Source organism: Elephas maximus, chromosome 19 (assembly GCF_024166365.1).
Source record: "Elephas maximus indicus isolate mEleMax1 chromosome 19, mEleMax1 primary haplotype, whole genome shotgun sequence".
Classification (NCBI taxonomy): domain Eukaryota; kingdom Metazoa; phylum Chordata; class Mammalia; order Proboscidea; family Elephantidae; genus Elephas; species Elephas maximus.
In genome coordinates, this window is record NC_064837.1 from 20,198,924 (window position 1) to 20,225,388 (window position 26,465).

Consider the following 26,465-nt stretch of genomic DNA (forward strand, 5'->3'; position numbering starts at 1 on the left):
AGTGGGCCCTCTTGGTTAAGGGAGGATGTGCCTCTGGTTTGGGGAGTGGTCACAGTGGTGTCCAGCTGACACCAGAGAGTGGGCAGCGAGAGAGACCCTGACCATGGAACTGCTGAGGAAAAACGCCTCCTACACTCTGACCTGGAGCCCAGGGTCCCCCACCACGGGTGGCTGCATCAGCTCCTCTAGTTACCTGGGACAACAGGCATTTCCTCCATCCCTCGGCCCCTCCTCTTCCTGCCACAAGCCTCTGGGCCAAGTGGCCTCCCAATCAGACCTGGGCCACTCCAGCTGTGTCCTGAGGAGCTGGACCAGCTACATCCCCTGGGGCAGGAGTTGAAGCTGAACCAAGTAGCCATCCAGGCGTGAGACCATAGATTCCTGGCTCCAGGAGCAGTTAGACCCAGTAAGCGGGAAGGCAGGCCTGTGCTCAGAGGCTCCAGGGCTCAGCAAGCTGGCTCTACGCAGAGGAGGATGGCGCTGCAAGTGGAGCTGATACCCACCGGGGAGATCATCCGAGTGGTTCATCCCCACAGGCCCTGCAAGCTCGTAAGCTGGGTGCTTTCAGCGGGAGGACGGATGGGGGCGCTTCCCAGGGCCCTGGGCCCCCCACTCAAGCAAACCCCTCTGGAAGGATGTAAAGGGTAGGGAAGGATTCTGCTCCTTGGTAGGGCTGGAACCGACTGGAAAGAAGGGGTGGGTGGAAGAAAAGGGCAAGGATTTAAGGGCCACAAAGAGCAGGGGTTTTCAAAGCCAAGAGCTGTGTTTCAATCCTTTCTCCTCCAACTCCCTGAACCTCAGTGGGCTGGACTATGAAATGGGCACAGCAGAACACAGGTGACAGGGATGCTTACGGTGGAAAGACTAGTGCGAGTAAAGCTCCAGGCGCATAGTACAGACTGAGTTAATGCCTCTCCTTTCCCTTCTGGTGCCTCAGAACTGGGGCCTGCCCGGCTCAGAGAAGTGGTGTGGGCGTGGGGGATGACAGGAGAGAGGTGGTTAGAAAGAGAGAACTGCCCTGGCCCCAGACGCAAGGAAAGGTCTGGTTAGCTCTGGGGATGCAGAGGGGCTCGAGGTGAGTGGGTCCTGTGGTCGAAACAGGGTACGTGTGAGTGTGTGTGTGACTGTGACGCGCCTCGCCCCGGATGCTGGTTGTGGGGTGTGCGGCACAAGTCCCCTGAGGACGCGGGCTGGGGCCAGGCCGGCCGGGGCGGTGGAGGGTGCGCGCGCGCGCGCCCGGTCCTGAGCCCTGCCCGGGATGACGACAGGCGGCGGCCCGGCCCCCGGCGGGCCCTGGGCGGGGAGAGCGTGCCGGGGCCGCCGACTCCCGAGCCAGCCACGCCGCCCAGCCCGGCCCCCGCCCGCGCGTCCGAAGAGCCGAGCCGGTGGGTACGCGGGACGCAGGCACTGGGCGGGCAGCGGCCGCATGGCCCCGGGAGGCCCCAGCTGACGGGCGGGATGGGAGAAAGGGCAGGCGGCCGGGGGCCGGGCGGGCGCTGTTGTGCGGGGGTCGCCGGCCGGGTGATCACTGGGGACCGAGGGTCGGCTCGGCCCCATCCGCGCGGGGCCCAGGAGCCCGTGGCACCGAAACTCAGCTGGATGGGGACTTAGTTTACTTGTCGGTAACGTAGGGGCGGGGAAAAGAGGACTGGGGCGCGGGACCCAGGCACCCTGCGCGCCCTCCGGGCTCCACACCACCCCCCCACCTCCGCTGCCCAGCTCGGCCTTTGGGTTCCGGAGAAGCTGCCCGAGCCCCGCCCCTTCCCGTTCTCCGCCCCCTGGGCCCAGCGGCTCGGGTGCCCACCGCGCGCCTCGGCTGGCGTGAATGCGGAGGGCGGGGGGCTCGGAAATGAATGAGAGAATGAATGGCTGGCCCTCAGCCTTGCTCAACTCCCAGCGCACTCCGGCCTCCTGCTCACACGCCCGGGCTCTGTGATTCATTCATTCATCCCGGCGTCCCCGAGGCGGTTATTGGCCTCGTTGTGGGCCTGTTGGGATGTACGCCCCGGGCCGGAGTAGTCTCCAGGGAGAGCCTGACAAGGAAACAGTCGATTAGAGTGGGATACGATAAGGAGGGGGCTGTGCGTGACGGGAGTCAGAAAGGGGTTCTGAAGGAGATGATACCTGACCTCAGTCTCTAAGGATGACTAAGAGTCAGTCAGGTGGGGAGGGGGGAAGGAGGTGCTGGGCCAAGGAAGCTGCAGGTGCAGAGGCAGGGGAGCTTAGAGAGCCACGTGTGGCTGGTGGCAGGGCGCAAGCAGGCCTCCTGGCTGTGTATAGTGTGGTGGAAGAGCTGGGGAGGGAAGGGACTGGTGAGGGCCACCCAATGGGTCACACGGGATCAGTCACATGGGAAAGCAGGGGCCTGACAAGGAGAAGTGAGCTGGAAGCCCTCAGCTGGGTCTTAACACAGAGAGAGCGCCCCATAAGCCTCCAATCTATTAACATTAGGTGTTAATCCATCAATTTTGCATTTTTAAATATCACAGGCTGTTGTGGGAAAATGGATTGGAAGGAGAAAGGCAGAAAGGAGGCTGGGAGGCCAGTTAGGAGGATGCTGCTGTGGCCCAGGAGAGGAGCAGTGATGGAGGAGAAAGGGTGAGGATGTGGCAGGTGGTGAGTGCTTGGTGTGAGAAGCAGAGGGAGGAGGCCAGACCTTTTGATGCTGGGCCCATAGGATGCAGCTGTAAGTACCTCCCTCCTCTCTGATACTCTGACATAAAGAACATAGAGGTGCCCTGTTTAATTTTGCTGGATCCCTCCCTCCCAAGTCAATGGTCTCTGGCAGACCAAAAGCCCACGGTTCTGGCTCTGGAGATAGAGTGTATAGCCCTCAATGGGGGCCCTGTGAGCAATCAAGGCAGAGCCCCCTAAGCTCCCACCTCCTCCTCCCCATTCCCCGTCGCAACACTCCTTGGTGGGACAGCCTGGGCCCAGACCTAAGATTTGTTTGATAAATATAAATTGAGCATCTACTCTGTGCCTGCACTGCGCTGCTGGTGGGTGAATCTGTAGTTGTCTTTCTTCTGCCCCAAGAGGCTGTGAGGCTGCCTCAATAGATGTCAGCTGTAACAGCAGCCTGAGGTTCCTTAGAATGCCCCCTCCTCCCGATGAGCGTGGAAGCCCTGGAGGCATAGTGGTTAAGTGCTATGGCTGCTAACCAAGAGGTCGGTAGTTTAAATCCACCAGGTGCTCCTTGGAAACTCTACGGGGCTATTCTATTCAATCTTATAGGGTGGCTATGAGTCGGAATCAACTCGACCGTACTGGGTTGGGTTCCAGATGAGTGTAGCCCTGGGCTGGGGAACCATTTGAGGCTGCCCACTGCCCTCCCCTGGCCCACCCCCATCCCCGGAGGTCAGGCTTGGAGACATCTGCCCCACAGTAGGTAAAGGGCACAGGATGACCCAGGACAGCTGGGCCTGCCCCATGGTCGTGGTTCTGGGAAACACCTCCCAAGTGGGAGGACACCCAGCAACAGCCTTGGGAAATATGACCTAAGTCACTCAGGGGCCATGACCCCACCCCAGCCAGCTCCTGAGCCCAAGGCCATGTTGGGGCCCCCAAAGGCCATGACCCATTCCCTGGCTGCTACTCCCAAGACCTGCATGTCAATAGAGCCACACGGCACCCATAGGGGCCTGTTCTGGGCACTGCAGTCACGGGGTCAGGAGGGAGGTCAGTCTGGCAGGGTAGCCCTGTTCAGAGACTGGGAAATCAGGAGGAGACAACTGCACTTGCCTAGCCTCTCCCCCTCAGGGCAGCCCTGCAGGAGGCAGCAAGTGCTCGGTTTCTAGGTGTTCCAATCCCACTCTTACTAGCCCCGAGATCTTGAAAAAGTCACTTCACCTGTCCAGCCTCAGTTTCCCCATCTGTAAAATGGAGGTGACCTTGTGGCCTAGCTGGGGCACTGAAGAGAATAACGGGAGAAAGCACTCAGAACACAGGAACGCCTGGCGCTGCAGCCTCTACCGCGGTTTTTTCACACTCTCGCCTCCTCCCCCTCCAGCTGCCCACGCTTCCGACTAGTGGGGCGGGGCAGGGTGGGGCGGTGGGCACGGCCGGGGCTCGGGGCGGGGCCAGGGGCACGGGCAGGGGCAGGGCCGGCCCTCAGGCCCGCGGGCTCAGGGAGACGCCCCCTCTTTCCGCCGCCCGGCGGCGGCTGCTGGGGCGCCAACGGGCATCCCGGGAATGCAGCGGCGCAGCTCCGGGTGGGTGGGTAGCCGGCCGGATCCCTCCGCGCGCGGATTCCCCTCATTCCAGCAGCTTGACGCGGCCGCGGGCGGGGCGGGCACTGCGGCCGCGAAGCACCGCCTAGCTCTCTAGCCGGGTTCCCCAGGATACTCGGCCCGCGGGAGCTGGGGCCCCCTCAACTGCCGGGGGAGGAGAGGGTGCAGTACTCCTAGTGAGGGCTCTCAACCTTCCCCCACAGTTTCGAATGCACTCCTTACTGCAGGGTGGTTGGAGGTTGGGTCCCCTCGCCGCCCCCTCTCGCCTCAAGCCAGCCTCTGCGGGCCGTGTTGACCCACCCAACCATCCCATCTTCTTCCACCCATCTCCCAGCTGCGCGCGGAGGCACCCAGTCCCCTCGCCCTCTCCAGGGGCCCCATCTCCCAGCTGGCGCCCCCCTGCGGGCTCCCCCCCCCGCCCCCGCCGCGGCTCCGGCCAGGCTGTTCTCGAGTTAATGAGGCTTCCCCAGGAGGCCGCAGCCCGCACCTGCAGCAGCCTTACCCCTCCCCAGGGAGCCCGGGTTCGAGGGTGGGGCGCGGTGGGGCTTGGGGTCCCTTCACTACTATTTTCCATCTAATACGAGTTAGTGTCCGCCGTTCTGCGCCTCCCGTTCCTTATCTGTAAGGTGGCGACAGGTACCTACCTCCAGGGCCCTTTGAGACCTCTTTGTAACTGGCATACACGCCTGAGGGGCTTTCCCCCCTAGATAAGTGTGACCCGGCTGGCCCAGGATCTGGCATTTAGTAGGTCTGCCCCAAGCATGTGTGGAATGAACGTCTGGCGGAGGGAAGGAAGGACAGGGAGGGAACTGCGCTTATGAGGGCCTGTGAGGTTCCTTGCACTTTACCTTAGACTTCTGAACAGCCCTTTTAAGGCAGGTATTAACGTCATTTTGGAGCCCTGATGGCGCAGTGGTTATGAGCCGCTGATAACCAGAAGATCGGCAGTTCGAATCCACCAGCTGCTCCTTGGAAACCCTATGGGACAGTTCTATTCTGTCTTATAGGGTCGCCATGAGTCAAAATCGACTCGACAGGAACGGTTTTGTTGTTGCTGTTGTTTTTAGGTGCAGTGGAGTCGGTTCCGACTCATAGCGACTCTATGTACCACAGAAAAAAACACTGCCTGGTCCTTCGCCATCCTTACAATCCTTGTTAGGCTTGAGCCCATTGTTGCAGCCACTGTGTCAGTCCTTCTCGTTGAGGGTCTTCTTTTCTGCTGACCCTGTACTTTACCAGGTTTAGCCTCATTTTAAGAATGAAGAAACAGGCTCAGAGAAATTAAATGACTTGCTGCTGGAAGTCATACTGCTAGTAAGAAAAAACTAAGCCCTTTCCAAGCTCTAGCAACCACCTCCCCACTAGCGGTGGGGTCTGAGCTAGTGTTCGTCCCTTGGGCCAAAGGGAACCTCTGCCTCCCAAGGGCCCAGCGAGGAGTGGGGCTGGTGGGAGCTGTCTTGGGGAGAGGGACAGTGGCCTAGGACGCCTTGTGACCCCACCGCCTTTGGGGCGCGCTCCATGCTGACGCGGGAACCTAAAGAGAGTTTCTCCAGGCTTAAAGAGGCAGGGCCCGCCCCCCAGAAGTGTACTGAGGGGGGGACCAGGTCCCACACGGAGGCTCCGCCCGCCTGGACACGCCGGCCGTATTTGGGCATTTCGTTCTATTTTTAACTTTTCCCGGGACTCGAGGTCGGGGTAAGGGGGGGAGGGGAATTTTGCTTCCTCAGAGACCCACGGGCCTCAGTCCTCGTCCCGGGCCTGGCCTGGCTGCGTGGTGTAGACATATGCCCGGAAGTCAGTTCCGGGCCCGTATAGACGCGGCGGCCGGCCAGGTTCCGGGCCCCACCCTGGAACCAACGACGTCCCTCCTGGAAAACCTGACTCAGGCATAGCCCCCGCCTGGCCGGAGCCCCGCCCCCGCGCCCGCCCCGCCCGCCCTTAGCCGCCGGGGGTCCACCTTAGTGCCCACCCCACCCCCTCCCTTTGGAGAGGGACCCGGGAGTCCGAGTCCGGAGCGAGGCCGGGGAGCTCTGGGGAGTCCCGCGCTTCTGGGACCCGCGGAGGGGGCGGTGCGGGGGGCGGGCCGGGCCCTCCCTCGCTGACGCCGCTGCCGCCGCCGCCGCCGCCGCCGCCGCCGCCGAGTCCGGGCCCCAGAGCGCGGGCAGCCGAGCGAGGTGCCAGGCCGGCCGGGCAGGATGCGCTACCGGGCGTCGGTGAGCGGGGGTGGCGGGCAGGGCGGGGGTCGCAGGGTCCCTCCTTACCTCGCGGAGCCGCCTTGGCCCCCCCAGGAAGCGGGCGGGGCCCAGGAATTTCGGGTGGAAAAACGTCCCAGAAAGTTGCAGGGAGGAGGCCGAGGCAGGAGTACCACGGGGTGCTGGGACCCGGACCGGGAAAACTGCTCCCGGGGACGGCTGGAAGCACCGAGACCCCTCACCCATAGGTCAGGTGGGCGGGGACTGTGGCCAGATTTGGCAACAGCTTTGGGGCGAGCCTGGACGGGGAAGAGATGAGGGACAGGCTTGGGAGCCACAGGCTCCCCGGGCCTCAGATCCGGCCATATGGGGTAAAAGACCTGGGGGCCTTTGGGACCTACACCACCTACAACCACCTTGTTCCTCTCTAGCCCTTGACATTCTTGGTCCTGTCCTCAGTTTCCTAGAGCCCCCAGGCCCTGAAGAGGAATCTGAACTCTTGGGGTATGGGATGAGGGCCTTGCTGAGCCTGTATTTCCCCCACACCTGCCAGGCGCAGAGGCAGCTGGACTTTCTGTGGTGAAATCCCCATCCCCTTGAGGCCTCTGCGGACTTTCAGTGGAGGAGCATGTCTGGGGAGTCCAGCAGCTAGAGGGGAAGGAGTGGCCTCAGTGATGGGAAAGGAGGACCACCTCCTTCTCAAAAGTGTTGAGCCCAGCTGGGGTGGCCCCTTGGGAATACCTGTCCTGTGACCTGAGGGTAGCCTCTTGCTTTTCCCTAGACACTCTCCCCATGGAGACTTTGATGGGGGTTGGGGCAGGAGAGATAGCCCCACCCTGCCTGCAAAAATACTCTGAGCCATTTGTCCTCCAAAGCACCTGTCATACTGGTGCAGAGCTAAGGGACCTGAGGTCACCTGGTCTAACTCCCTCCTCCTCCTTGAGGAGGAAGCCACCCAGAGAGGAGGGGATTTGGCCAAGGTCACAGAGCATTCTTCTCAGGATTCATTGGAGTTCCTTTTCTTAACCCCTCTTTCTGCACACAAAACCAGCACCTTCCTGTGTTCAGTGGCCTTGCTACAATGTCCTCTGTGTTCTGTGTGCTCTGCGTGTCCGTCTCCAGGTCTCACGTGCCCGACATGGCCTCAGTTTTGAGTGCCCTGTGTTCAGTGTTTCCTCTCTGGCATCCTATGACCCAGGCCCTGTGTAGCCGGCATGTTCCATGTCCTGGGTGTTCTATGTGCCCTACGTTCAGGCCCCCTGTGTCCATATGCCCCTGGTTTTCCCTCTCAGCCCCGAAGGCCATGGTGGAGGGGGGGAAGTGGCCTTGCCTTATCCTGCTGGCTCTGACTGCCTCCTGTGGCTCATTCCCTGCAGGCCCTGGGCAGTGACGGAGTGCGGGTGACCATGGAGAGTGCACTTACCGCCCGTGACCGGGTGGGGGTACAGGATTTTGTGCTGCTGGAGAACTTCACCAGCGAGGCGGCCTTCATCGAGAACCTGCGGCGGCGATTCCGGGAGAACCTCATTTATGTGAGGCCCAAGTGGAGAGCTGGCTGGGGTGCTGGCAGGCACAGATGCAGGCATGAGGGATAAGGGAGGCACCAGGACCTCTAGGAGGAATGCATGACCCTCTTCTCCCAATCCCCTAGACCTACATTGGCCCCGTCCTGGTCTCTGTCAACCCCTACCGGGACCTCCAGATCTACAGCCGGCAGCACATGGAACGTTACCGTGGTGTCAGCTTCTATGAAGTGCCCCCCCATCTGTGAGTGACCCCAACACTCCCACAGTGATGCCCCCATCTTTATCTGAGAGTGAACCCCACCTCAACCCTCATTCTAAAACGATCCCTGATCTCCCACTGTGGATGAATCGCTATTCATATCTGTCAGAAATTCCATAACTACTCCTTCTAGAATGACCCCTAAGCCCTACCTGAGATAAATCTCTCAGCTCCATCTGGGAGGAACCTCACCAGCCCCCACCCCAACTCATATCCATGACTTATGTCCCCACTCTACTTGAGTGTGATCCCCTAACCTTAGTGACCCTCAGACTACCTCCTATGAGGGGCCCCCAGTCCTACTTATAAGTGACCCCAGCTTCCACCTGAGTGACCTCCAACAGCCTCAGTCATGAGCAATCCCCTCAGTTCTCCCTCTGAAAGTAACCCCTCATCTTCAACTGAAGAATCTCCTTGATGACACCCACAAGAGACCCCCTAGGCCCCATTCTCAAGGGTCTACCCCGACTCCCACTCACAAATGGTCTCCAACCAGATATGGGAGTGGCCCCCCAATCTCACCTGAGGATCCCATCCACCACCTGCAACCACTTGACCCCCTACCTCCTGACGAGCTTCTGCCCCCAGGTTCGCAGTGGCTGACACTGTGTACCGGGCACTGCGCACAGAGCGCCGGGATCAGGCGGTGATGATCTCTGGGGAGAGTGGAGCAGGCAAGACGGAGGCCACCAAGAAGCTGTTGCAGTTCTATGCAGAGACCTGCCCGGCCCCCGAGCGGGGGGGTGCTGTGCGGGACCGGCTGTTGCAGAGCAACCCTGTGCTGGAGGTGACGGAACAGCAGCATCTGAGGGGGGTTGAGGGGGAGGGGTAATGCCAGGTGCTCCTCATACATCTGCCCCCTTCTAGGCCTTCGGAAACGCCAAGACCCTACGGAACGATAACTCCAGCCGGTTTGGGAAATACATGGACGTGCAGTTCGACTTCAAGGTACCTGTGGGTGTGTTGGGGGAGAGGAAGAGGGAGAGGGATTCCCATTCACCAAGTGCCCCCAGGCCAGGTCCTTGGCATCAGCAAATATTTATTAAGCGCCTACTGTGTGATAGGCACTGTTTCAGGTGCTGGTGGTGCAGCAGTGAAACAAAACAGACAAAATCTCTGCCCCAGGGGAGATACGCAATAAATGGAAGAATAACAAATTAGGTGACATAGGTCACAGCAAAAAGGAAAATGAGGTAAAGGGATAGAAGGGCATCTAAAACGAGAGGTGAGGCAGTTGTAATTTTAAATAAGGTAGATAGGATAGGTGAGCAAACTATGCAGATAACTGGGGGGAGAGACTCTAGGCAGGGGGAATCACTAGTGCAAAGGCCCTGAGGTAGGAGTGTGTTCAGTGCGTTCGAGGGACAGCAATGAGGCCAGAGTGGCTGGAGAAGAGAGCAAAGGATGGAGGAATAGGAAGGAGCTTAGAGGTACGATAGGGAAGCCAGATGGTACAAGCCCTAATGGGTCTTTGTAAGAACTTTGATTTGCACGCCGAGTGGAAGGGGGGCCATTGGAGGGATTTGAACAGGGAATTTCCTTTTAAAAGGCTCACTTTTGCTCCTATGTTGAGAATAGACTGTTGCGGGTCAGGATGGAAACAGGGAACCAGTTAGGTGACAGAAGACTGTAGCTCAGACTAGCTACAATGGAGGTGATGAGCGGTGGTTGGATTTTGCATATATTTTGGAGGTAGGTTAAGCCAGCAGGATTTGCTCTCTGATTAGACATGGGGTGTGAGAGAGAAAGAAGCTTCTTGGATGCCCGCAAACTTCTTGGCCTGAACAACTATATGGATGGAATTGCCACTAACCGGGAGGGGACGATAAGAGGAGCTAGCTTGAGGAAGAGGGGATTAGGAGATCAGCTGTAGGCCTGTTGAGTTTGAGATCCCTGTCCTGCATCCATATCTCCAAGACATCCCCTTGAGGTGGGGTTCCATCTTTCCATTTCTTAGATGCAGAAACTAAAATCAGAGAGGCTGACTTGACTGAACCCACATAACTAGTGGCAGAGCTTAAATTAGAATCCAGGTCTGGCTGATTTCAAAGCCCAGGAGTACGTGGGAGAGAGGAGAAAATGGGTCCTATTCCCCAGTTTCCCTGACCAGTCCCTGTGCCCTCCCGGGCCCACAGGGTGCCCCCGTGGGTGGCCACATCCTCAGTTACCTCCTGGAGAAGTCCCGAGTGGTACACCAGAATCACGGGGAGAGGAACTTCCACATCTTCTACCAGCTGTTGGAGGGGGGCGAAGAGGAGACGCTACGCAGGCTGGGCTTGGAGCGGAACCCCCAGAGCTACCTGTACCTGGTGAAGGTGAGTGGCTGGCAGGCAGGGCAGGTACCACCGAGAGGGCACAGTGCCAGCCAGGCTGGTAATCCAGCTGTGCTCTTCCTCCAGGGCCAATGTGCCAAAGTCTCCTCCATCAATGACAAGAGTGACTGGAAGGTGGTCAGGAAGGCTCTGACAGTCATCGACTTCACTGAGGATGAAGTGGAGGTGAGCCCTCTGCCCGTGACCCCCCTTTCCTTTTGTCACACCCCGAAAGTCACCTCTATTTTCAGAACCCACATCCATTTATAGCTCTCTTCTCTCATACACTAGTCCCTGCTCCATCTGGCCATCCACTAGTTGCCCTGTGCCCCTCCTGGAACTCCCACCTGTCCCCTGCCCCCTCCCTCAGGACCTGCTGAGCATCGTGGCCAGTGTCCTGCATTTGGGCAACATCCACTTTGCTGCCAATGAGGAGAGCAATGCCCAGGTCACCAGTGAGAACCAGCTCAAGTATCTGACCAGGGTGAGTGGAGCAGGCACTGGGTGAGGAGAAGGGCAAGGGAGCAAGGGGCGGTGCACCCTCACCATGCCCACCCTCCCACCCTTGGCAGCTCCTTGGTGTGGAAGGCTTGATGTTGCGGGAAGCCCTGACACACAGGAAGATCATTGCCAAGGGAGAAGAGGTAAGGCCGAGCCTTTGCTCAGGAGATGTGTTGGGGGTAGACGTGTGGGGGTTCAAGGCAGCCCTCAACTCCCACTACTCCCGCATCCCTGGGTCTGCTCAGCTGGTCCTCTTGGCCATGCTGGAGGGACCTAAGGCAGGTGCTGTCTATTGGCTCAAGGGCAGTGGTAGCTCAGTGGTAGAATTTTCACCTTCCATGCAGGAGACCCAGATTCCATTCCCGGCCGATGCACCTCAAGCACAGTTATCACCCATCTATCACTGGAGGCTTGTGTGTTGCCATAATGCTGAACAGGTTTCAGGGGACTAGAAAGAAAGGCCCGGTGATCTACTTCGAAAAATCAGCCAGTGAAAGCCCTGTGGATCACACTGGTCCTATCTCCGATAACTCACGGGGATGGTGCGAGACTGGGCAGTGTTTCATTTCCACTGTGCGTGGAGTCGCTGTGAGTCTGTGGCTGACTCCGTGGCAACTAACAACAGTCTGCCGGCTTAGGCACAATGAGCTGGCCAAGGTCACACAGGAAGAGGGTGACAGTCAGATTGCTACCAAGACTCCTACCTTCAGGAATAAGGCCTCTTATCCCTATGTCACCTTCTCTCTGGTGTGGCCACTGTGTTCTCCCTGATATGCCCCCAACTCCTAGGGTCCCTGGGAGTGGGGAGGGCAGGTGGTCATAGTTTCCTGGTCTTCTGCTTGATCCTGAAGGGGAAGTAGGATGGGCAGGGAGTCTGGGTGTTCACCTCCCCGTCCTGCCCTACACCAACAGCTCCTGAGCCCGCTGAACCTGGAACAGGCTGCGTATGCACGAGACGCTCTTGCCAAGGCCGTATACAGTCGCACTTTTACCTGGCTGGTCGGGAAAATCAACAGATCACTGGCCTCCAAGGTGAGGGCCCAACCAGGCTGCTTCCAAGGTAGCAGGGAGGGCAGTCCAGGGAGAATGGGGACTGGGAATCCGCAAATGTTAGACCCATACTCTCGGTTGAATGACTGGCCCTAGGACGCTGAGAGCCCCAGCTGGCGGAGCACCACAGTCCTTGGGCTTCTGGACATTTACGGCTTTGAGGTTTTTCAGCACAACAGGTCAGCGCCAGCCTCTCCCTCTGCCTGTCTCTCCTCCCATCTCCCCTACCCTGACCCCTTCCTCTGTCCCCCTGCCTCTCTCATTCCTGCCTGATGACTCCCCAGCCACCTCGGTTCTGCTCTGTGTTTCCTACCTTAGCTGCTCAGGGGTCTTGGCCCGTCTTTCTCCTGCTCCTGGCCCTGTGTCCCCTTGAGCTGCTGTGGGTCTTCTCTTTCCCTCCCAGCTTTGAACAATTCTGCATCAATTACTGCAACGAAAAGCTGCAGCAGCTCTTCATCGAGCTCACCCTCAAGTCCGAACAGGAGGAATATGAGGCCGAGGGCATTGCGGTGAGTACGTGAGCCCCAGGAAGCCCAGGCACTCACTGGGGCCTCCCAGGGAGAGGACACCAGGACCCCATGACAATGCCTTCCTGCCCTTTGACCCCTCAGTGGGAGCCTGTCCAGTATTTCAACAATAAGATCATCTGTGACCTGGTAGAGGAGAAGTTCAAGGGCATCATCTCCATTTTGGTGAGTCCTCTGCTCCACCAGGACCTCATGGACACCGACCCTTCCCCTTTCTCTCCAGGCCTGTCCATGTGGTGAGAGCGCGGGGCTCAGCGGGGGCGCAGGGCAGGGCTGTGTGTGGATGGTGAGGTCTGGACACATTCTGAGGGAGCCTCCCTATGAACTGTGTCTGTGCTCCCCACGCTGTGCCCCTAAACCTCTGCAGCCCCTCTTCCAGCACATCCCTCACCCTATCCCACACCCCTCAGGATGAAGAGTGTCTACGCCCTGGGGAGGCCACGGATCTGACCTTCCTGGAGAAGTTGGAGGACACCATCAAGCACCATCCACACTTCCTCACGTGAGTGGGGCTGCTGGGCTGCTAGGGGCAAGGACTCCTTGGAGAGTAACCTGTGGAAGACTGGGTCCCCCCAACCCTCTGGACACAGGCCCACTCACACACCATCCCTACCGCCCTGGTGGAAGTCAGGAGACCCTAGAGTGTCTGAAATGGCTACAGGATCATAAAACACCAGCCACAAAGAGATAACCAGGGGAGGTACTAAGTACGGACGGTCACACAAAGCCGCAGCTCACACCATGTCTGCGAAGAAAGAAGCCGGCAGCATGGCTTCCTCCGTATTCTTGAGAGTGAAACTTGTTAAGATATTTTTTGCCTTCCTTATTTGGAAATCACTTTTTATTTAAGGAATTGCTTTTTATCGAAAGGATAAATAGCAGCAGAAGCGATCACCTCTGTCCCAGCTCTGACCTGTGATTTTGTGCGTATCTCCTCTAACCTACAGCACCCCTTTAAGGAGGTGCCCTTGGTGTTGGCTCCATTTCATTGAGGCTCAAAGAGGTGAAGTCACTTGGCCAAGGTTATCATCTATCTTGTAAGCTGCAGAGCTGGGACTCAGTCCCAGGGCTGTCTGATAGCAAAGCCCTGGATATTTTGTTTGCTTAAGAATATATTCAAAACATGTTTCTGACTATAAAAATAGCATTGCTTATTAGAGAAAAGCTGGAATGCATACAAGTCACTTGTAATCCTGCCCCCAGAGGCCATCACTGTTAACAATTTGAGGCATTTCCTTCCTGTCTTTTTCTATACATTTTTTTTTTTTTCATAGTGGAGAACTTATTGTGTATAAGTCTCAGGGTAATGTTATATCCTGAATGTTTTCCTGTATCATCAAACATAAAAATTTCCTCAAAACACTTCCTGCAGTGGCTGCAAGGTCCCTTAACCCACAATGGGCCACCACCCTCCCCCAGCTTTTGGGGCCCCTGGCCATCCTCCGGGTTTCTGCTGGGATAACTCAGCTGCCGCAAACGTCTTTGTGCCTGTATCTTTGATTAGTTGCTTGGAATAGTTCTTAAAAGCAGAAAATGGGCTAAAGGGTATCAACATGCTTAAGGCTAAAGTAATCTCTTGGGGAAAGATTCTATTTTTAAAATGTAGCAAGCAGCTTTCAGCCTTCTGAGCAGAGTCCGGCAACAGCAGGAGACAAGGGCAGTAGCCCCCACCCAGTGCACCCTGGCAGTCCAGAGGCCCGGGTCCCAGTCCTGGCACTGTGTGACCCTGAATGTGCCTCCCTGAGCCTCCGTGGTCTCCTGATGATGGCACCTGCCCCTTCTCACAGCACAGTCTGGCGTGGAGAGCCCCGGGGTGTGCCTGCTCCGTACTGGATGACTAGTTTCTGCTCTTGAAGTCTCCTTAGCAGGCAGGTGCTGGGCTCAGGCCAGTAACCTGGAGCTTCCTCTCCCTGCCACCCACAGGCACAAGCTGGCCGACCAGCGGACCAGGAAATCTCTGGGCCGTGGCGAGTTCCGCCTTCTGCACTATGCTGGGGAGGTGACCTACAACGTGACTGGTGAGGATCCTGAGGCCGGGTCCCCACAGGGGGCAGGGCAGGAGGCTCTCCCTCACCTCATATCTGCACTCCTCTTCCAGGGTTTCTGGATAAGAACAACGACCTTCTCTTCCGGAACCTGAAGGAGGTTAGGGGGACTGGGGGAGGGGGAAGGGCTTCAGGTGTGGGGAGCCCAGACCCCTGTATGCACCTCTGCTCCAGAAATTTGTCCTTCCTGCCTCTGTGCTCCCCCCTGATGCCTGCCTCTGCCGTCACAGACCATGTGCAGCTCAGAGAATCCCATTATGAGCCAGTGCTTTGACCGGAGTGAGCTCAGCGACAAGAAGCGGCCAGAGACGGTGTGGAGCTGTGGGACCGGAGTGGGCACGCGTGTGTTTGCATGCGTGTGTGTGTGTGTGTGTGTGTAAATGAGCATTTACGTGAGCTTGGAGTTCGGCAGTATGCTTATGAGCTTGTGTTTCTTGGTACCTGTGTGTAAAACTGTGTGGGCACTCACGTGTGTTCACTTGTCTCTGTGTAGTGCCCGTGCATGTACCCCGTCTGTGTGGGTACCTGTGTGTGTACACCTGTCTCTGTGTGGTACCCATATGTGTACCCGAGTCTCTGTGGTGTCCATGTGTGTATACCTGTCTCTGTGTGAACATCTGTGTCTGCGCTTGTCTCTGTGTGCACTTGTATGCATGCACCCATTCAGCAGACATTGGCTTCAGGCATTGCTAGGCACCAGAGATACAAAAATGAACAGCTACTCTCACCAATGTGCACTGGGTGCTCTGTTAACTTAGGAAAGAGAGTGGCAAACTGTGCGTGAGGGAGTGGAAGAGGCAAGGGGGTCAGGGAAGTCTTCCTGGAGGAGGAGACATTTGAGATAATTTAGGGATAAGTAGACGCATGCAGGAGCCCTGGTGGCACAGTGGTTAAATGCTTGGCTGCTAAACAAAAGGTCAGGGGCTCTGTGGGAGAAAGATGTGGCAGTCTGCTTCTGTGAAGATTGTCAGCCTTGGAAACCTTATGGGGCAGTTCTACTCTGTCTTATAGAGTCGCTATGAGTCGGAGGCGACTCGATGGCAATGGGTTTGTTTTGGGTTTTTAGGTACATGTCAAATGAACCTACAGAAGGGCACTGGAGGCAGTGAGGGACCAATACAGGCACACAGACAGTCCCAAAAAAGCCAGGAGAGTGGCATCATCGAGGAGAGGGCAGGAAAAGGCAGGTGTGGTCTGTGGTGCCAGGTGCTGGGAGAGCTTTGTGAACTGAGGACTGAGGCATGGCTGTTGGGTTGGCAAGAGAACAGCCAGGGCAGCTCCAGGGAGACAAGTTAGGCATGAGGTAGAAGCCAGAGTGCTTTGGGCCAGGACATGTTTGGGAGGGAGTCACGGAGACAGTGTGTTGCCCAGGTTCTGGCTCCCAGGGACCCTGCCCTTTATTGCTTTCCCCCCAGTCCCCGCCCGGAGCGCTCTTATCCTCCCAGCTTCACTGAGAACGCCTCAGGTCTGCTCCTGCCTGGGCCTCTCCAGCAAGCCACAGATTCACGTATCCGGTCATCTCCCCAGATGGCACCCCAGACTCCACTGGTCTGTCATGGTCCTTGGCTGTCCAGCCCTCCAGTCCTGCTCTTTCTGTGTCTCCAGCTCAGGACAGGGGTCACCCTCTACCCAATCCCCCAGGCCAGCAACCTGGGCATCAACTTTGACGTCACCCCCCCATCCAGGCAACCATCGGATTTTCTATCACCTGAATACTTCTCAGTTCCTTCCCTTGGCCCCTTCCCCACAACCACTGGTGCAGTCCAGTCTCTGTCACTCCCTCACTCCGCATTCCTCATTGGCTCCCTATTTCCCTCAGTCTCCCTAATGTGATTCTCCAGTCCTGCCTTGATCCTGCCTCTGCCTGCCTCTCTAACCCCATCTGCATCCTTCACTGCTCGTAGCTCCCTGTGTACACTAAGTCTGTGCTCAGGCTGTCCCTCTGCTTGTCTCTTCTCTTCCTGCTGACTATCTCTTGCTCAGCTTTTAAATCTCAGCTGATGAGCCGTTTCCTCCAGAAGGACTTTCCTGATGCCCCCTACCACACAGACTGGATTAGTTGCCCTTGCTCAGTGCTCTCAGAATCCCTGGGTTTCTGGGTTGCGAGTCTTTGCTGAGGAGTCTGCTTTCCCCACAGGCCTGAGATGCCTAAAGGTCCTGCAGAGCAGTGTTCACAGATACTGGTTGAGTGTATAGGGGTAGGAGACATTGATCAGGAATGTAGCCATGAAGTTCTAGAAGAAGAAAGGGTGGTTGCCAAAGGGAAATTTGGGAAGGCCTGAGCAGGATTTTTTGGGGGGTAGAGTAAGGTTCCTAAGCCAAGATCTCTTGCTCAGCAGGAGGGATATGGGGTGAAATCTGGCCCTTCTTCTAGTGTGATGGAGGGGCGGTGGGAGGCCCCAAGCAGAGCAGTGGGGCAGTTGTGGGATTGGTGCTGCTCTGTCACAGGGAGGGGCCACTGCAGGGGTCAGCAGCCTCAGCACAGCTCCAGCCAACCTTCCATCCACCCTTGACTCACCAGGTTGCCACCCAGTTCAAGATGAGCCTCCTGCAGCTGGTGGAGATCCTGAAGTCCAAGGAGCCCGCCTACATCCGCTGCATCAAACCCAATGACGCCAAGCAGCCCAGTAGGTGCCCCTCCCCAGTCGCGGGGCCTGTGTGTGGGGTCTCCCCTGCAGGGAAATTGCCAGTGCCAGGCTGATGACCACCCCTCTGCCCTCCCCACAGGCCGCTTTGATGAGGTCCTGATCCGGCACCAGGTGAAGTACCTGGGGCTGATGGAGAACCTACGTGTGCGCAGAGCTGGCTTTGCCTATCGTCGCAAATATGAGGCATTCCTGCAGAGGTGGGGCAGGGCCTGGCTCTCAGCCAGGAAGGAGGGTCGGAGGGGGGTAGGCCAGCCCCGTTGGAGCCTCCTAGGGGCCCTAGGGGAGGACAGGGATGCTCAGCCCCATTCCAGAGGTGAGGTTACTGAGGCTCTGAGCTGTGGAACCCCTCCGTGCTGCATGGCTTATGTCAACCCTGCAGAAAGAGTACCAGGCCATGTCGCCCCTGCCCTTACGGAGCGCCTGGTTCAGGGTACCTGAGGTGTGCTCCCACATGCCTATCCCCAGAGAAAGGGGTAGCAAGCCTGCAAGGAGGACAATTTCCAAGGAGCCCAGAGAAGATGGTGAAGTTTTGTGGTTATCCTGAGTTAGAGGCCTGGGGAGTCTCCGGGTGTGAATTCCAGCTCTGACACATGGCGTTAGGCAGATACATGGCTTCAGCTTTCTCATACTGAAAATGGGACAGTAACAGAAAAACTTTGCAGGCTTTCTGTGGATTGTGAACAAGTCAGTGTGTGCACCCAGCAGGTGCTCGGGGAAAAATTGGTTTGGGGCGGAGGCTGGGGTGCATTCCTGCTTCTCCCCATCCCCAGGTATAAGTCACTGTGCCCAGAGACATGGCCCACATGGGCAGGGCGGCCCCAGGATGGCGTGACTGTGCTGATCAGACACCTCGGCTACAAGCCAGAGGAGTACAAGATGGGCCGGTGAGTGGTGCCCACGCCTGGTGGGTGGGAGTATGCGGGGGCAGGGGGGGCAACCAGGGTCTGACCTCTGCTGCCCTCCCAGGACCAAGATCTTCATCCGCTTCCCAAAGACCCTGTTTGCCACAGAAGATGCCCTGGAAGTCCGGCGGCAGAGCCTGGGTGAGAGAGGGGCCCACCCTTCCCGGCCCTTTGGAGTCCACTCTGGGGAGCAGGGAAGGGGGTCACTGCATTTGAGCTCCTCCAGGGAATTCAACTCCCCTCCTCTGAACCATCTTCCGTACCTGCCATCTGCCCTGCACCCTGGATGCACGCTCTGAGCATATCCCACGTGCATTGGCGCCCTCCTTCTCACTCTCATTTACTCTCCCTGTTTATCCTCTCCCTCACTAGCTCTGACAGTGCCCAGCAAGGTTCCCCTGAGCTCTGGCCAATTCTCTTTCTTTCTCAACCACAGCCACGAAGATCCAGGCCGCCTGGAAGGGCTTTCACTGGCGGCAGAAATTCCTCCGGGTGAAGCGATCAGGTTTGGGGGCCCAGGGGTCTTCTGGAGGGGCAGGTTCAGGGGTTAGGGTGGGCCACCGTGGTGAGGAGATAGAGGTCAGCCATTTGGTCTCTGCAGCCATCTGCATCCAGTCGTGGTGGCGTGGAACGCTGGGTCGGAGGAAGGCAGCCAAGAGGAAGTGGGCAGCAGAGACAATCAGGCGGTGAGCGCCAGGGCACCATGAGAGGCTGCAGAGCAGGGTGTGTGGGGGGGTCCTTTGCCAGGCTTCTTACCCCCACCCCTTGGGCCCCCACCCCAGGCTCATCCGTGGCTTCATTCTGCGCCATGCACCCCGTTGCCCCGAGAATGCCTTCTTCTTGGACCATGTGCGTACCTCTTTTTTGCTCAACCTGCGGCGGCAGCTGCCCCGGAACATCCTGGACACCTCCTGGCCTACGCCCCCACCTGCCCTGCATGAGGTCTGTAGGCCACCCCTGTTGAGTTAGGGACTATCAAAGCATTTGTTGGGGGCCCTGATAGTTGCGTGGCCCCAGGAGCAACCAAGGAAGGCTTCCCAAAGGAGGGGGACTGGAGCTGGGCCTTGAAGAATGAATCCTTTTGAGAGAAATGACTCAGGAATAGGAGGATTGTCCAGGGGCATCACTTAGGCAAAGGCCTGGTATTGGGAATATGCCTGATGTCTCAGAGGGAAGGGAGCCAGGCTGTCTAGGTGCCCTAACCTCACTCTTTCCCATAGGCCTCGGAGCTTCTACGGGAGTTGTGCATGAAGAACATGGTGTGGAAATACTGTCGGAGTATCAGCCCTGAGTGGAAGCAGCAGGTATGGAGAGTCAGGAGGCAGATGTGGACTAAGAAGTGGGTCAGGGGAGCAGTGGGCATCACACAAAGCACCCTGCCACAGCACACAGATCGCAGCTCCTCTTGGGCCTGATGTATGAAGTGGAGACTGGAGTGGATTTTGGGGTGGCAAATAGAGTTCATCTTGCAGGCCAGCTCTACTTGATTGGTCAAGGCTGCCCAGAGCCCTGTGTTGGAAAGGCCCCTGAGGCTGCACCTTTGCAGTGCCATGATCGATTGGTAATGCCTGCCGTGGTTACAGGAACAGACAGCGGCAGCTTAATGTGCCTGGTGTTAGATGATGTTAAAGGACCCACCCAGCTCAGAGAACCTGTAGTCATGAGTATTAGCAGTGAGCCAGCTACTTTCAAGACCCTAGGCCAGAGCTGGATCTCAAGGGTCCTAGGGCCTGATATGGTGGGGAATCATCCCTAAAGTTAGGCTGTTATAACCACTCTGGGGTCTTCTCAGCCTCGGTTGGTGGGGGTAGGGGTAGTGAAGGGAAGGAACTAATGGGAGAGTTGGTGGTAGGGTTTAGCCTTCTGGTGCTCGGACCAGAAAGAGGATGAGGGAGGCTATCTCAGTCCCTGAGGCTGGGTCTACCGCTTTTTGATGGTCCCCGCTACCTCTCCCCTACGCCCCCCCACCGCCCTTGGCTTATCTCCTCAGCTGCAGCAAAAGGCCGTGGCCAGTGAGATCTTCAAGGGCAAGAAGGATAATTACCCGCAAAGTGTGCCCAGGCTCTTCATCAGCACACGGCTCGGTGAGCCCCTAGCATTCCAGTGCTTAGCCCCTCCTTATCTACCCAGGTCCCTCTCTCCTCCTTTCACCTCCATCTCCCCCATCTGGGTTGCAGGTACAGATGAGATCAGCCCCAAAGTACTGCAGGCCCTAGGCTCTGAGCCCATCCAGGTAAGACCTGCCTGCAGCCCTTAGTCCAGTACAGTTCTAGGGCCCAAAGGCTGGATGGGGGAGTCAGGGCATGGGCAGAGAGTGAGGAGGTTGTCCCTGGAACCCCCTCAGCCCCTTCCCTGCCCTCTCTTCCCAGTACGCAGTGCCCGTAGTGAAATATGACCGGAAGGGCTACAAGCCTCGCTCTCGGCAGCTGCTGCTGACGCCCAGTGCTGTGGTCATTGTGGAGGACGCCAAAGTCAAGCAGAGGATCAATTACGCCAACCTGACCGGTAAGTCAGAGTTCAAGGCTATGGAGGGAGGGCCCAGCTCTGATCCGTGAACCCTGATCTCTCCCTTCTCCCTCAGGGATCTCTGTCAGCAGCCTGAGCGACAACCTCTTTGTGCTTCATGTGCAGCGTGAGGACAATAAACAGAAGGTGCCCTTTTGTGGACTGGGAGGCAGGGCAGGGATGGGGTCCTTACTCCAGCTCTGGGTAGGCCTGACCCTCCCCCCAATTCGGGCACACCAGGGGGATGTGGTGCTGCAGAGTGACCATGTGATTGAGACACTGACCAAGACGGCCCTCAGTGCTGACTGTGTGAACAACATCAACATCAACCAGGGCAGGTAAGGTGGGTAGGGGCAGTGAATGGGCCGTGTGTGTACGTGGGGCTGGGGCAGGGGCTGCCCCAGGGGTTCTGTTCCTGTGAAAAGTCCTCACCCACTCCCTTCCCTCCAGCATCACATTTGCAGGGGGCCCCGGCAGGGATGGGGTTATCGACTTCACACCTGGCTCAGAGCTGCTCATCACCAAGGCCAAGAACGGGCACCTGGCTGTGGTGAGTGGGGCCGGGTAGGCCATGGCCTGCTTTCCCACCAGCAGCTTGAGGGCAGGGTGGAGCTTCAGGTGACCAAGCCTTCCTTGGCACCTCACTCATGGGTGTCAGTCCAGCAGGCTCCACACACTGACCCCTTCATCCCATTGCCCACCCACAAGGACTAGAGAGGGAGCATTTGACCTCCAGGGTACAGAAGTCTTAAAGATGGCAGTATGGGGAGGTGGGGAAGACTCAGAGTGAGGGGAGGGGGTGCTGGGTGGAAGGAGGGGCCCACTCTGGTTAGGCAGAGCATCCCAGGACTGAGGCCATGAGGCCTCCCATCCACCTAAGCTGTGAATATAGGCCTGAAGCACCTTCCGTCTGCTTCCTGCTCACTGCCCAGGCTTCTCCCTCTGCCTCCTAGGTGGCCCCACGGCTGAATTCTCGGTGATAAAGGTGGCCACTGGACCCCCTACCACCCCCCAATGCTTTGCTTATCCCCTCCTCTCCTTCCCAGTTACCAAAGACTCGAGCTTCCAGACAGGGACCCAGGGACACCTCAAAGCCCACCTGCAAACTCCTGCCTCCTGCTCGCCCCTTTCTCAGGGGAAGGCAGGGGGTCAGGGAGCTACCCTAAAAGTGGGCCAGGCCGGGCCACAGCAATAGGAAAGCCGGGGCCAGAGCGAGCCATGCCAGCCCCACTGCTGATGCCAAATATTCGAGAGAAGGGAACTTTCACTGAGGTTTTCTCTGAGATTTTTTGATGCTTTATAGGAAACTATTTTTTAAGAAAGCCATTTCCCCACCCCCAAGACACACTGGATGTGTTCTCCCTGACTCCAACAGGGCAGGGAACGCAGCTGAGAGATGGGGTGTGCTGGGCTCTGGTGCCCTCTTCCCTGCCCAGGCCACCCTCTCCTCCTCGTTCCCCTTGGCACCTTGTATGTCTGTTTGTCTGCCTGCCTGTCTTCCCACCTGCACCCTTTGCAGCCCACTCCAGCCTCCCCCTGGAGGCTGAGACCACCCTTGCCTGCCCCCTTCTTCCTGCCTTAAGAATGCCCTTTTACTGTTTTCATCCCAGCCTGGGGGTCCTGGAGTGGGGAAAGGTGTCTTAGATCATAGGATTTGAGAGACCCAGAGAGATCATCTTATCCAGCTCCTGGTGTTAACGGAGCAGGAGACCCAGGGCCAAAGAAGGGAAGGGACTTGCCCACGGCCATACAGTAGGTTGGGGCGAACCAGTACTGCAGCCTTGTCCGTAGCACACCTCACTGCCTCTCCCAGGGACAGGGAGCCCCATAAAACAGGGGTCATGTCTGAAGTGCGCATCTGGCTCCCTGACCAGCAATCCTTCTTGGGGGCCGCCAGGTAGAAGAGTACTTCTGCCTGAGTCCATGCCTTAGGATGACAAGACCCTGCCCAGACACTTCAGCCCCAATTTAAGGACAGAGGGCCTTGACAGCCCTGCACCCCCTCCCTGGCCTGGGATCTGGGGAAGGGGTTGGCCTTGGGAGGAGCTCAGGGCATCACCTCTTTCTGCTGCTTCTGCCCCAGAGGACCTGGGGGCTGCCCAGCTGCTTCTGTGCCCTCCTGGGGGTCTCAGCCCATTGCTGACACTTCTGCAATCCAGAGAAACACTAAATAAAGCAATATGTGTTTGCGAACGTTGGTGTCCTCATGGATATTAGGAAGGGGAGAGGGCCTCTAGAAGGCAACCAAACCAGTTGCCGTTGAGGCAGTTATGTCTCATGGCAACCCCATGTGTATCAGAGTAGAATCGTGCCCCATAAGATTTTCAATGGCTGATTTTGCAGAAGCAGATTGACAGGCCTTTCTTCCAAGGCCCTCTGGGTGAATTCAAGTCGCCAACCTTATGGTTAATAGCTGAAAACCTAACCATTTGTGCCACCTAGGGACTCCAGAAGACAACCAGGGACCTTGAATTGCAATTCTGCCTTGTCCCCAAAAGGAAGGAGGCCAGGCTCCCTCCCTAAGCAAGGAGAGCAAGAGTGACCAGTAGCTGTCCTTCGAACTTGCCCTTCCGTTGACTGTCTACTTAAGGGCTGCCCAGCCTGGCCCGGTGCTGTGGGCTACAGGGAGAGATGCATCACCCAGAGTCCCTGCCCATGTGGTCCTCAGCTGGGAAGGCAGAACTGGTGGATGGAAACAGCCCAGCTTGGGTAGTGTAGGCACCAAGGGGTGCCATGATAAGAGAATGACTCCTCATGAATGTGAGGGATTGTAAACATTTCATAAAGAAGATGACATTTGAGGTGGGTCTAAAAGGATAGTCCTCTAGTCCAAATGCTGTTGCAAGTGACAAATCCAATCCAAATTGGCTTGGGCACACACCAGCTCCTCTCAAGTCGGCTCTAATTCACAGCGACCCCATGTGGGGAGGGCTTGTCCTTGCCCTGTGAAGTCTGGGGCCTCAGCTGGGGAAGACTCAAGTGGCTGGGGATGGCAGCAATGCCCAGGGGCTGGAAACATCTGAAGTCTATAGAGTTTTCTTGGCTGTAATCTTTCTGAAACTGGATCGCCAGGCCTTTCTTCTGTGATGCTGCTAGGGTGGGTTGGAATGGCCAACCTTTAGGTTAGTTGTCAAGTGCAAACCATTTGCGCCACCTGCAAGTTTTCTCAAGAGGAAGTGGTACCGTAGACAGAAGGGATGATACAAGCAGGGCTTAGAGAAGCAAAAAAAAAAAAAAAAAGGTTCGGTTTGGGGCCAGGCTACCTGCCTGAGGAGTTTAGATTCATCACCTAGGGCAGTTCTCAATGCGTGACATGCAATATATGACTATCTTGGACTTGCTGCAATTTTGTAAACACACCTAGATTTTGACACCGAAATTAAGGAAAAATAAAAGCACCACCATAATTTCTCCACTCTCAGTAGTAACGGTGACTCCAAGAAGCTGATAGATAAGATGGGCTCAAGTAGGTGCAATTACCAGCTTTATAACTGTAACAACACTCTTTTCTTTAGCAAACTGGCATAACCCAGATGTCAGCTGAGGACACTCTGTCCTTTTGAGAAGTAACTAAGAATGATTTATGCCCCCAGCTCACATCCTGAGGGAAATCCGATGCCCTCCAGGAGGTATCTGCAAATTGTGGGGAGCTAATTTTGGTTCTGGTAGCACAACGGTTAAGTGCTTGACTGCTAATCTAAAGGTGGGTGATTCAAACTCACCCAGCAGCTCCATGGGAGAAAGACCCGGTGATTGGCTTCTGTAAAGATTAACCTATTGCCACGGAGTTAATTTTGACTCATAGCGACACTAGAGGACACGGCAGAAATGCCCCATAGAGTTTCTACGGAAGCAGACTGCCACATTTTTCTCCCATGGAGTGGCTGGTAGGTTTGAACTTCCAACCTTTCTGTTAGCAGCTGAGTGCTTAACCACTGTACCAACCAGGGCTCCTCTTTGTAAAAATTAGAGCCTAGAAAACCCAATGGGGCAGTTCTACTCTGTGACGTGGGGTCACTGTGAGTCAGAAATCGACTAGATGGTACCTAACAACAACGTCAATCTGGCTGTGGACAACAGCCTCTACTGGACTTTCCATACATTCGTTCCTTCATTCAACTAATATGTATTGACTGCCTAGTATGTGCCACACTCTCTGCTAGGCACATCAGATATATCAGGAACAAAAAAGGCAAAAATCCTTGCTCTCATGGAGCTTACCTTCTAGAGGGGAAGAGAGTCAGCATATAAAAAATTAGAAAGGGATAAGTGTTAAGAAAACCAGTAAAGCAGAGAAGGGGGAGAGGGGTGTTTGGTGTGCAGTTTGCACTTTAAATGAGCTGGTCAGGAAGGGCCTCCCAAGAGACCTGAACAAGGTAAAGGAGTGACCATTTGGTTATCTGGAGCAAGATTGTTTCAGGATGAGGGAACAGCAAGTGCAAAGGCCCTGAGGTGGGAGCAGGGCAGTGTGGTGGGGGCTTGTTAGAAGAAGATCCTGGGGCCTGAGAGGAGTGAGCATGGGGAGAGGATGGGAAGTGAAGACCAGGCACACTGACGTCTCTCCTCCTTCAAGTGTTCTTGACTATCTCAGCTCCATGAATGTAGAGATGAGGAAGGCATTTGTGTGAGCAGCAGAATTTCGTAAAGAATGGAGGGCAGTGAGAGGGCTTTATATTGCAGTGAAGCAAACAGCTCAAAATTGAGTATTTTGCATCTTCATTCTCAAAAGTCTTGCGGTCATGTTGCCACTGGGAACATCTTGCTGATATTTCTGGAAGATCCAGCCTCCCGCCTGTGTTCCCAGCCCCCTCTCTTCCCCAAGACCCTCCTTGAGTTCCCTCACATTTCTCCCCAGAGCTTTCCCCCAGTGTCTGTCTCCAGGCCCTACCTTTCCACGCTTTAAGACTGCTGCTTGTCTCTGCAGAACTAAGGCCTACCCATGTGGGGTGGGGTTGGTGGTAGGGGTGGGAGTGGGAGGGACATCACAGACAAGCATGCACTTTGAAAGGTGATACTGTTGTTTTTTGCTTTAAATAGCAATTTTTGTCATCTTGATACAAATAAACTTGTTCTGCTTTTTTTTTTTTTTTAAAAAAAAAGGAAAGTGAATATTAGTAACCCAACTACAGAAGCTTCATGTACACAGTATCTTGGAGTTGTGCATTGCACACAACCTGCCCAGCTATGGTCACTTTAGGGGACACAGAGCAGGCAGGCAAGCAGGCTGTTGACCCCTGCTGTACCTCCATTGCTAAAATAAGGAGGTTTAGGGGGTAGAGCGTGGAGTGGAGGACTTTGGTGTCTTTTCCTCTTGGACTGGGCAGCCTTCCCTTTCTTTCCCCCTGTATATCTCCTTCAGGTAACTCCTTGCCTCACCTCCCCAGGCCCCACACACAGAGCCTTTCCTAAGCAAGGAGGTCTCTTTCTTTGTAGGACAAGTCTCAAAGCTTATCAGGAGGCAAAAACCTAAATATAGCTGTAAATCTTTAATTATGAAGGGGAGAGGAGGAGGAGGAGAGGAGAAAGGAGGGAGGGGGCAGGGTGGCTTGCTCACTTCTTTCACTAATGACTTTGTTTTCCCCCAAGGCCACTCCTGTTCCTACATTCCTGCCCTCTGCCCTCCCAGGAAGGACCCACTTGAGTGGCTTCCTGGGCTGGATCTCTCCTTCTTGCCTACCCCCCCTTTGTTTGTTTTCCAGCTCATTTATGATTTCTTTCCTTTTTAAAAAATATTTAAGTCATTTCCATGTGCCCTGCGGGTGGGGGAGG

The 26,465-nt window shown here is 56.5% G+C and overlaps 1 protein-coding gene across 3 annotated transcripts; it reads left to right on the forward strand.

Moving 5' to 3' along the window:
* The first annotated feature begins 281 nt into the window (after nucleotides 1–281).
* MYO1C (myosin IC) lies at nucleotides 282–25,619 on the forward strand. Of its 3 annotated transcripts, none has more exons than XM_049858874.1 (32): nucleotides 282–549; nucleotides 7,798–7,953; nucleotides 8,073–8,188; nucleotides 8,795–8,993; nucleotides 9,074–9,154; nucleotides 10,342–10,521; nucleotides 10,606–10,704; nucleotides 10,889–11,002; nucleotides 11,091–11,162; nucleotides 11,932–12,051; nucleotides 12,166–12,248; nucleotides 12,473–12,578; nucleotides 12,681–12,761; nucleotides 13,007–13,098; nucleotides 14,520–14,614; nucleotides 14,695–14,741; nucleotides 14,872–14,952; nucleotides 17,163–17,268; nucleotides 17,369–17,486; nucleotides 18,060–18,173; nucleotides 18,256–18,332; nucleotides 18,628–18,696; nucleotides 18,793–18,877; nucleotides 18,974–19,133; nucleotides 19,412–19,495; nucleotides 20,182–20,275; nucleotides 20,369–20,424; nucleotides 20,561–20,696; nucleotides 20,773–20,843; nucleotides 20,937–21,034; nucleotides 21,147–21,246; nucleotides 21,650–25,619. In XM_049858874.1, the coding sequence occupies exons 1-32, from the start codon at nucleotides 475–477 to the stop codon at nucleotides 21,674–21,676; spliced, it is 3,192 nt and encodes a 1,063-aa protein (XP_049714831.1). In that variant the 5' UTR covers nucleotides 282–474; the 3' UTR covers nucleotides 21,677–25,619. The 3 variants fall into 3 exon arrangements, with proteins under 3 accessions (XP_049714831.1, XP_049714833.1, XP_049714832.1); XM_049858876.1 differs by lacking the exon at nucleotides 282–549 and adding an exon at nucleotides 1,284–1,385; XM_049858875.1 differs by lacking the exon at nucleotides 282–549 and adding an exon at nucleotides 6,338–6,442.
* Nucleotides 25,620–26,465: the final 846 nt, after the last annotated feature.

What these genes read in the sequence shown, in the direction of transcription:
- MYO1C (XM_049858874.1), top strand. Translation starts at nt 475, where the DNA reads ATGGCGCTGCAAGTGGAGCTGATACCCACCGGGGAGATCATCCGAGTG. An exon ending in CCCACAGGCCCTGCAAGCTC is followed by an intron (nt 550 to 7,797) that starts GTAAGCTGGGTG and finishes CATTCCCTGCAG; the next exon opens with GCCCTGGGCAGTGACGGAGT. An exon ending in TCCGGGAGAACCTCATTTAT is followed by an intron (nt 7,954 to 8,072) that starts GTGAGGCCCAAG and finishes CCAATCCCCTAG; the next exon opens with ACCTACATTGGCCCCGTCCT.